The sequence below is a fragment of the Mustela lutreola genome, chromosome 4 (assembly GCF_030435805.1).
Source record: "Mustela lutreola isolate mMusLut2 chromosome 4, mMusLut2.pri, whole genome shotgun sequence".
Classification (NCBI taxonomy): Eukaryota; Metazoa; Chordata; class Mammalia; order Carnivora; family Mustelidae; genus Mustela; species Mustela lutreola.
The window spans coordinates 44,424,837-44,434,508 of NC_081293.1; the positions used below are offsets into that span (position 1 = coordinate 44,424,837).

At 44.3% G+C, this 9,672-nt stretch overlaps 1 protein-coding gene across 1 annotated transcript; it reads left to right on the forward strand.

The window, feature by feature from the left end:
* Nucleotides 1-5,533: 5,533 nt before the first annotated feature.
* LRIT2 (leucine rich repeat, Ig-like and transmembrane domains 2) lies at nt 5,534-9,672 on the forward strand. Its single transcript, XM_059172496.1, has 3 exons — nt 5,534-5,643; nt 6,144-6,925; nt 8,924-9,672. Exons 1-3 carry the CDS (start codon nt 5,534-5,536, stop codon nt 9,670-9,672), a joined length of 1,641 nt encoding a protein of 546 aa, XP_059028479.1.

Below are 9,672 nucleotides of genomic sequence, written 5' to 3' on the forward strand. Positions count from 1 at the left end.
TTTTTTTTTTTTTTTTTTTTCTGTGTAACAAATAAAGCAAAACCTCAGTGGTACATGGCAATAAGCGCTTATTTTCATGCCATGATAGGTCTACCCGGGTGGTTCTGCCCCATGAGTTCTCTTTGTGGCCTCGGATGGAAAGTCAGTGGCTGCCTGGGGCCGGCGGCTTTCCTGGAGGGGTGGGATGATATCAGAAACATGAGCAGAAATAGGTGACGTCTCCTGAGTTCTCAACTTTAGAACTGGCACGCTGCCCTTTCCACCCATATCCTACCCGCCAAAGCAAGTCCCAGGGCCAAAGCCAACTTTCAAAGAGCAGCCAAGGACAGTTCTCGCAGGGACCTGACAGTGGGGCAGGGATCTGATCTGCTGCATTGCCCACAAGGCTCACAGAGAGCAAATGACAGCTCCAGAATCTGGACCAGGAATTAGTTCCAGAGCAAACAGTCCTTACCACTCCCCTCACTGGCATCTTGACTACATTTATGCTAACGCACATGTTGGGGTCCAGCCTCGGCAGGTCCAGGTATTCCTGAAGGAGGAATGGTGCTGGCAAGATGAAAGGGAGAGACACACAGCGAGTTCTGGTCAGTAGTCAGGCATCTCCATCTTTATTCTGATTATTGAGCTTCTTATATAGGCAGTTTAATTGGGGTAGGAGGTTACAAGCACTTATCAGATAACTTCCTCTTTGTTCACCCCGTGTTATTTTATTTAAGCCATAATGGTACAGACTGGCACCAGGGATGGGGGACAGGGTCTTGCTTCTTGAGTAATCATGTCCCTCAGAAAGCCATGGGAGGTAGCACAAATAGGTGCTTTTTGGTAACTTATTCTTAGGTCTGCAGGAAAACAAGATGTAGGTTGATGGAAAACAAGAAGCTATAGGGATGAACTAGATAATAAAGAACTGTAGGAAAACAAGAGATAGGTTCATGGAAAACGAGAAGCTTTCTGTACAAACTAAGGATATAGGAGGGAAGTAGGAACAAGAAGGTGTTAGCTTTGCAGGAGGCAGAGTGTATTTTAATGGCTCAGTTTGTGAAAGCTTTGGACAAACATCAACTTAGGTAGAAAACCGTCTATTGCGGTCCACATTTAAAGTTCTCCATTGTCCTAGGTACAGAATAATTTATCTCCTTGGAGTTCTGGCCCATAAGCCTGAGAGATGTTTCTGGCAGATTAGCAAGGGGTCTTTATTTGAGAGGATACAGGGATCAGAGGAAAAGGCAAGAGACTAACAGACCTTGCTTATCTGCAGGGCTATCCTGCCCTCTGCAGTCACCTGTGGAGTGATCCTGCCCCGCGAAGGCCTAGGCCAGCATTAGTTCAAACCTTAACCTAGTGGGGCAATGCCCTCGACCAGGCCTCCTGGACCCCAACACTCACGGACATGCACACACACAGTCTCTTTATGCATTAGCCACAATCGTTCAGTCCCACACATGCAGAGATGCATGTTATGTCCTCACTGTCTACACTTAGGGATTCTAACACTTTTGTCTCTGGGTGCCATTCATCCTAGATCATCATTTGATTTTCAGTAAATTCTAGAGGTTTAGATGATGTCGAAGAGACTCCTGCTCATTTACTCTCGGGCTGGAGGAATGTGAGTCTAAGGGAGCATTCGCGGTGGGTGGCACGGAGCATTCAACACACAGCTCACCTTGGTCCCCGTGCAGCGGCCTTTGTTATTTGACTTAACTTCCCTGGGTGCCTGAGGGTGTCTCAGGGCCTTCCCAGTTATTCAGGAAGCCATTTCAAAGTGGGATTCCTGTTCAGTTTGTTTTAAACTGGGGAACCGCTGAGAGGTTGTCTCTGCACACAAGTGAGGGTGAATGATCCCAGCAAAAGAGTCAATGTTGTGTCTTGTCTGCAGGATTGAGCTCTAACAAAGGGGGCATCCAGGGTGTTTGGTGCCAAGGCCTTTAGCTAACAACTGGGGAAATTTGGGGATAGCAAGAGGTTCAAGAAAATTATTTTGCTGATATCAACTAAGAGACTCCGTATTGTGTTGAACCATTGCCAAATATGAAACACTGTGATGTAGTGATTTCTTTCCTTTCTTAAAGACTATTTATTTATGAAAAATAGAGAAGAGGGAGGAGGAGAGAGAGAGTGAGCGGGGTGGGGGGCACTGGGGAGCAGAGGGAGAGGGACAAGCAGACTCCATGCTGAGTGCAGGACTTAATCCCAGGACCTTGGGATCATGACCTGAGCTGAAACCAAGAATCAGACACTCAACCAGCTGAGCCACCCAGGTGTCCCAGTGCAGTGATTTCTAAAGTTTCTGTACTCCCTCTTATATTTACAAAAGATCTTGCAACATATGACCTTACAACATATTTTCCTATTCTCTTTCATTTGATCTTTACATCAACCCATTATGGATGCTAAGCTACTTGATTTTACAGATGAAACAACAAGCGCAATGAGTTGAATAATTCATAGAGAGTAGTTATCAGTTTTTCTTGGAGGGTCTAAGCCTTTGATAACTTTCTTCCAGGCTGAGGGTCTTTATTCAGTGGTGATCTCTGCAATGCAATCTATAGCAAGTTCAGTATGGAAATGGGTTTTTTTTTTTCAAGTCACCGAAAACCGTAAGAACCATAAGACCACCAATATACATGCACATGGTATTTCTATATATGGGTATTTTCTGGCCATCATCTGGAGGATACATCTGAACATAACTTAAGGGCCATAGCCATTGGTAAGAGAAATTATTTGGTTGGAAGATGACAAGACCACTGTCTACATCATGGATCAACAAACATATTCTGTAAAGAAAAGCACATAGTAAATAGTGTAGGCTCTGTCACTCCTGCTCAGCTCCTCTGATGGAATGTGAAAGCAGCCATAGACAATATATAGGTTAATGGGCATGGATGTATTCCAATAAAATGTTATTCACAAAAACAGATGGCAGGCTGGATTTGGCTCTCAGGCTGTAGTTTTCCAACCTCTGATGTAAATTTTTCAAGGTATTTCTGCTGTCAAGACCCAAGACTCAGTTCTGATTGTTAGATATATGAGATTGACAGGCTTTCCCCAAATTAGCACAAATATAAATGCAATAGATGAAAGCAGCCACCTATTGAAATAGTGAGGAAGTTTCCTCTAAATGATTGACAGAGCCAATCAAGATTGAGAAATTCTTGGCCTAAAGACAAGTAAGATCCAATTAGTTTTATTAAATTTTGTTGAATATTCAGGAATTGAAAGCAAGAATTTGTTAGTGTTTATCCAATATTGTGTGGATATGTGTGTGTAAGAGAGAGACAGAGACAGACAGAAAATTCAAACTTTTCAATGATTCATTAAGACCTATTTGGGTGGGTCTGGATGGAATGACCCCCAAGATGCTTTCAATTTCCCCTTGTTGTTATATCTCTTGAGTTTAGGGACACCACTTAGTTATTTGAGGTAAATGACATAACCCGGCTTTAATTGTCCCAATCTCTTGCCTTAGTTGACAACACAGCTACACATCTGTGCCCATATGCCAAGTAAGAAAATCAGAAGATGAGGGAGGTCAAGAGAGAAGGAGCAGTGCAGAAGTGGCCTGCGTAATTCCAGAGTTGACATGCCAGTGGTTGTTCTTCTCAGGCTTTCAGCAAACCAGTGGAAGGTTAGGTTCAGCTGGATTCACTGGAAGAGGGTAGCCTGGCATGAACATAAAAGAAATTGTGGGGGATGGAGATATCTTTAATTCCTTATATTTGGAGGTGAGAAAATAATTCACTAGTGGGGTGTGATGCAGTGAATTAAATCAAATTTTCCCAAAAAGAAAGCTTGATAAAATCCTGACCAATCTGGTGCAAACCTCTGGAGTGAGATCAGAGTGCCCCCCCTAACCATTAGACCAAACTCGCTGGGCCCTTGGAACCTCTTCACCCTCAGTTGCTGTATATGGGTTGCTTTAGGAAGGGCATGATCTCATGCAAGCAATCTTTGCAGCTGAGCATGAACCAATTCCTTGAAGGGGGTCTAGGCCACACATCTCCATGTCTAGCACAAGCTTTGCACCCACTGCACTGTCTTTGTTTTGATTTTTACCTTAAGAGGACATCAGAGATCTAGCCATATTGTAGAGCTAGACAAGAAACTCGAACAAATATATCTGGCTTTGATGGAAAGCCTGAAATGTAATCAGCTTAGTTGGTGACCCATTTCCCTCATCACTGGTTAACTACTAAGAGGATTTTCTTCCTTTAGGCCTTTTGTACAGTATAATGTATATCCTGAGTCTTAGGGGAGCTCATGGAATGTCAATATTTACCAGGAAGTACCTTGTAGTCTCTTATAGACAGCATATGGATGGGTCATCCTTAAAAATTTTTTTTTTCTTTAAAAAAATTTTTTTTCTTTATTTAAGAGAGAGAACAAGGAGGGGGAGCAGCAGTTAGAGGAAGAGGGAGAAGCAATCTCACTGCTGAGAAGAGAGCCTGATGTGGGGCTTGATCCTAGGACCGTGGAATCAGCTGCTCTTCAAGAGTCTGTTGGTGTAGGAAGGGAATTAACATAATTACTGTATGTTAGGTACTTTAATTTACATAACCTCAAAGTTTCCTAGAAACACAGTAAAGTATTTATTAATTTCCTCACTTTGCAGGGTAGAAATTGAGACTCCTGGAGGGTAAGTGACCTTCCAAAGATCTCAAGACAAGGAAGCATCAACTAGAGAGAAGACTCCATGGCGTAGGGTCTAAAAAGCTTTGCCCACCAGTGGATTCCTTGCACCTAGAAAGTGTGTGAAGAGGGCCAATAAATAGTTGTTGAATAATTAAGGAGTGGAAGAGCAAGTGCCCCAAATCACATATATCTCACCTTAAAATGTAAGTCTTATGCTTATCATGTGAAATACACAGCATTCAGGGAAAGTTGTGAGATCCAGAATAACAAACACACATTTCCTTAATCAGAAAATACAGTCTTGTGGTTTAACCTCTGCACTGTGATGCTTCTCTGACTCAGCTCATCTACGTGGCATAGACAGCTGTCTTAATGCAGTATACGAATGAATCCATCACATGAGGTGTGGGGAGAAAACCAGGGATGGCAGTGGGTCCATCTTTGTCACCCACCATCTGCATTCACTTCTAGAGAGTGGTTGAAAATTTGAGTTTTCAGGAGCCAATTGTGATAGATGAAATATTAGATGGATTCTGGCCTGATAACCAGAACCACAGTGCCCAGGATAGTATTTCCTGCTTGTTTCTTAGATCATTTTGTAAGAAACTTGGGGAAGGCAGTATTGGTGCTGAATAGGACAGTTGGTTTAGAGTTTGCTTAGCAGACTGAAGAACCGGACAAAGGGTGAATCCTGTGATCTTAGTTAAGGGGCATAGCTTCCTCTTCATGGGTTCTTATTGAACTTGGGACCTGGGCCATAACAGACCTATGAGCATCCAGGAGCTTTGCCACTGCTGTGCTGACCTACATCACCATGGATTACCAATAATAGGATCTGCCACTCAGAGCTTGGGCTATACTTATTCAAAACTTGCAAGGTGATTTCTTACAGAAGAATATGGCTTCAGTTTCCCATTATTTCCTGCTAGTTCTGGTCTTTCTGGATTCACATGCAGCTCAGCCACCCTGTCTGCCAGGATGTACCTGCTCAGAGGACAGTTTCAGCAGGTGGGCTATGCTGACAAGATGCCAGGAGGTTGTAGGGGGTGGGCTATTTTTAGAGATGAAGTGGAGTGGGAACAGACCTATATTTGGCAGGAAATCAGCCAAATCTCTAGTTGGTGCTAAACTTTGGAGAACTGTGCACTTTTACCAAAATGGGTCTCTTTTATTTCAAGTGAATAACACCTATTTTTTTAAATTCATATGCCTAATGCTAGAATAAACCTGGTATCACTTGCCTGATGTTCTTCTTTCTTAAAGATATATGTACTTATTTTAGAGAGAGACAGAGAGTGAGAGAATGTGCATGAGTTGGGGGAGGGGCAGAGGGAGAGAGAGAGAGCGGTAAAGTAGACTCCCCGCTGAGCTGGGAGCTCAATTCAGGGCTTGATCTCAGGACCCTAAGATCATGACCTGCATGTAACCAAGAGTCAGTCGCTTAACTGACTGAGCCACCCAGGAGACCCCTCCAATATTCACCTTAAAGCTTTTGGTTTCTTGTACAGGGCTCTGCGGTGCATATCTATCTCTTTAGGAAAGATCCCAAGGAACCATCCTGAACAGTTAAAGTTGTTGAGAATTGAAAATTCACCCTTATTTGAACTGCCTCGAGGGTCCTTCATCAACATGAGCACATTGGAATACCTTTGGCTTAATTTTAATAACATCTCTGTGATACACCCGGGAGCCCTAGAGCACCTGTCAGAACTGAAAGAGCTGAGACTGGAGGGGAACAAACTCCGTTCAGTACCATGGACAGCATTCCAAGCCACACCTCTCCTGAGGGTCTTGGATCTCAAACACAACAGGATTGATGTGCTCCCTGAGCTAGCCCTTCAGTTCTTGATCAACCTGACCTACCTTGACCTATCCTCCAATAGGCTTACAGTTGTATCTAAGAGTGTCTTCTTGAACTGGCTAGTCTATCAGAAACACCCGCAGCCTGGCTGTGGAGCCAAGGTTCTCTCCAGCATGGTGCTAGCACTGCACAACAACCCCTGGGTATGTGACTGTCGCTTGAGGGGACTTGTCCAGTTTGTAAAGTCCATCAGCATCCCGGTCATCCTGGCGAATTCCTACCTGATGTGCCAACGCCCTCTCTCCAAGGCAGGGCAACTTTTTCATGAAACTGAGCTCAGTGCTTGCATGAAGCCACAAGTCTCAACCCCCAGTGCCAGTGTCACCATCCAGAAGGGACAGAATGTGACCCTGAGATGCCAGGCACGGGCCAGCCCTTCACCAACCATTGCGTGGACTTACCCCCTGAGCATGTGGCGGGAATTCAATGGTAAGCCACAGACACCCTCTTGATGTATCTGGGGGAATAGTGAGGTCTTACAGCAACCCAGTCCTCAGTAGGGATTTTCTATACTGGATCAATCACAAAGTAAGATTGGTAAGACTGGTAAGATTGGGGTGGACCTGAATTATACCCACCACAGTAGAAATTTTCCAAGACAGTCTTCCACTACTGGCATTATTTCAAATGGTTGCATGCAGATCTTTATGGGATATATATCCCATAAAGATCTGTATGCATATGTATATACGTATATATACATATATATATACGTATATATATACTTGACATATTGTATAAATATTATAAAATCATATATGAACAAATATGTTCTTTGAGAGACTTCTAGATGCAAAAATACTGTGCTGTATATTTTTAAATCATAGAATTTCTGACTAGGACTGATTCTAGAGATTATCTATTAATTATTTCCTAAAATTTCTGGAGTAGACTCATCTGGGGGTACTTGTTAGAAATAAGATTTCCAGGCCCTGCCCTGGAGATTCAGATTCCTTGTGTCTAGGGAAGGGTCTGAGGTTAATGTATATTGACTAGGGTTCCTCTTCTCCACTCCTCCTTTCCCAAGTAATTCTTACCATTGGGCAAGGTTGGGAATTCCTACATACTGGTTAAATTTTATACTTCCCACCACAGTGTTGTTCAGATCTTGTTAGTTTAAAGTTGTAATACTGGGACACTGGGTGAGGAAATGACCCCCATGGGCCTCAACATTGGAATTCAAGCCTGCCTCTCATGTCCTGAAACTCTATGCTCTCTTTTCATACCTCAGCTGCAATCACCTTTAGTGCAACCCTACAGGGTTGGGACACAGCACAAGACCAAGGATGGCCTCCCTGGTGACATCTTAATGCTGTCTAGACAACAACTAGGAATATATAAGTAAAACTTGAGAAATACAGTCAGTTACCCATATATATTTGTTATGCATAGTGACAAATTGCTGGAAGATTTAAAAATACCTAACAAAATGAACTGTTGACTTTTTCCTATCATTTTAATCATATCTTATTGGGTTAAGATTAAGTACCAGTGAAGGAGAAATGTAGGATTTGTTTTTATAGCATCTTGAAGAACAGTGAGATGCATGCACATGTCTTTTTTAGTGTTCTATAGTCAGTTTCTTTGGTACCATGTTATATGTATCCTCTCAGTAATAACACAGCTCACACTGAGCACTTACTATCAAACTTAGGGAATGAGTACTATTATCATCCCATTTTACCAATGAGGAAATTGAGGCCAAAAGTATCTAAGCAACTGGTCCAAGACCATATACTTAGTAAGGAATAGAATCTAAGCATTTGGATCCAGATTCTAAGCCTCTCTATATCTGGGAAGTAGAAAGGCAATTCTTTTAAATATTTTTTTAAGATTTATTTATTTATTTTGGAAATAGAGAGAGCACAAGTGGAGGGGAGGGTCAGAGGGAGATGGAGAGATAAGGAGAAAAGCAGACTCCCTGATGAGCATGGAGCCCAACACAGGACTCCATCTCATGATCCTGAGATCATGGCTTGAGCTGAAACCAAGAGTTGGATGCTTAACTGACAGAGCCACTCAGGTGCCCCCAAAAGGCAATTTTTGAAGCTCACAATACCACATCGTTGTAAGAGATCTCCCCAAAAACATGCTGTTAGCTCAGCAACACTTCCGGTGGTTTGCTGGGAACAGCTAGTGAGGTTGGAAGTATGGTTTTTATAGGCAGAAGAACGAGGTTCCTGATTAGTCATCGCCTCTGAACATGTCTCCCTATGGGCAAGTTGCTTATTCACTCCTATCCTCAGCTTCTTATGTGTGAAACTGGGGTACTTACCTTACAGGGGGGCTGAGAGGCAAATACACAGCACCAAACACTGCTTAATAAATGGTCACCTCCAGCTTAAAAAGAAATAACTGGCATTGTTGAACTGTCCATCTTTTTGTCAGAGACATGTCTATTGAGCTGCTTTGCTCTCTCTCTCCCAGTGTTGACTTCATCTACTGCAGACGACACTGCTCTGTCGGAACTGATCATACCTGCTGCCCATCTGGTAGACAGAGGCAATTACACCTGTGTGGCCTCCAACTTCCTGGGTAGGAGCACCCTTGTCATCTCCCTCCATGTCCAGCCCGCCCAGGCCCTGCCTCCCTCTTTCCCTTCACAGGACAATGCCTATGTTGACCTGCGGGTCATCAGGCAGACGGTGCACGGGATTTTGCTGGAGTGGTTGGCAGTGGCAGATGCTCCTGAGGAGAAATGGTTCACCCTCTACCTTACATCAGATGAAACGCTCAGGAAGGAAGTGGTGCACCTTGGCCCCGGAATCAACATGTACGCTGTGGAGGACCTCCTTCCTGGCACGAAATATGAGGCATGCCTCAGCCTGGAGGGCCAGCCTGCACACCGGGGCCGGTGTGTGGTCTTTGTGACGGGCAGAGACCACCATGAGCTGGAGGGCCGGGAGCGCCTTCTGCATGTCGCAGTGGTCCTGTGTGCGGTGCTGCTTGTGGTGCCCGTGGGTGCCTATGTCTGGGCAGCCCAGGCTCCCTGCAGCTGTGGGGAATGGACGCTTCCCTGCTGTCCTCAGCGCAGGAAGGCCCCCAGGTGCCCGCGTGCGGCGCCACAGCAGTGGGACTCCTCCTGCAGAGAACCCATAGCAGTCTGTGAGGATGGCCTGAGCCCCAGAGATGCTGAAGGGCATGAGGAGAAAGACAGAGAGGAAGACTGGGGCTGA

What these genes read in the sequence shown, in the direction of transcription:
- LRIT2 (XM_059172496.1), top strand. Translation starts at nt 5,534, where the DNA reads ATGGCTTCAGTTTCCCATTATTTCCTGCTAGTTCTGGTCTTTCTGGAT. An exon ending in TCAGAGGACAGTTTCAGCAG is followed by an intron (nt 5,644 to 6,143) that starts GTGGGCTATGCT and finishes TTTCTTGTACAG; the next exon opens with GGCTCTGCGGTGCATATCTA. An exon ending in CATGTGGCGGGAATTCAATG is followed by an intron (nt 6,926 to 8,923) that starts GTAAGCCACAGA and finishes TCTCTCTCCCAG; the next exon opens with TGTTGACTTCATCTACTGCA.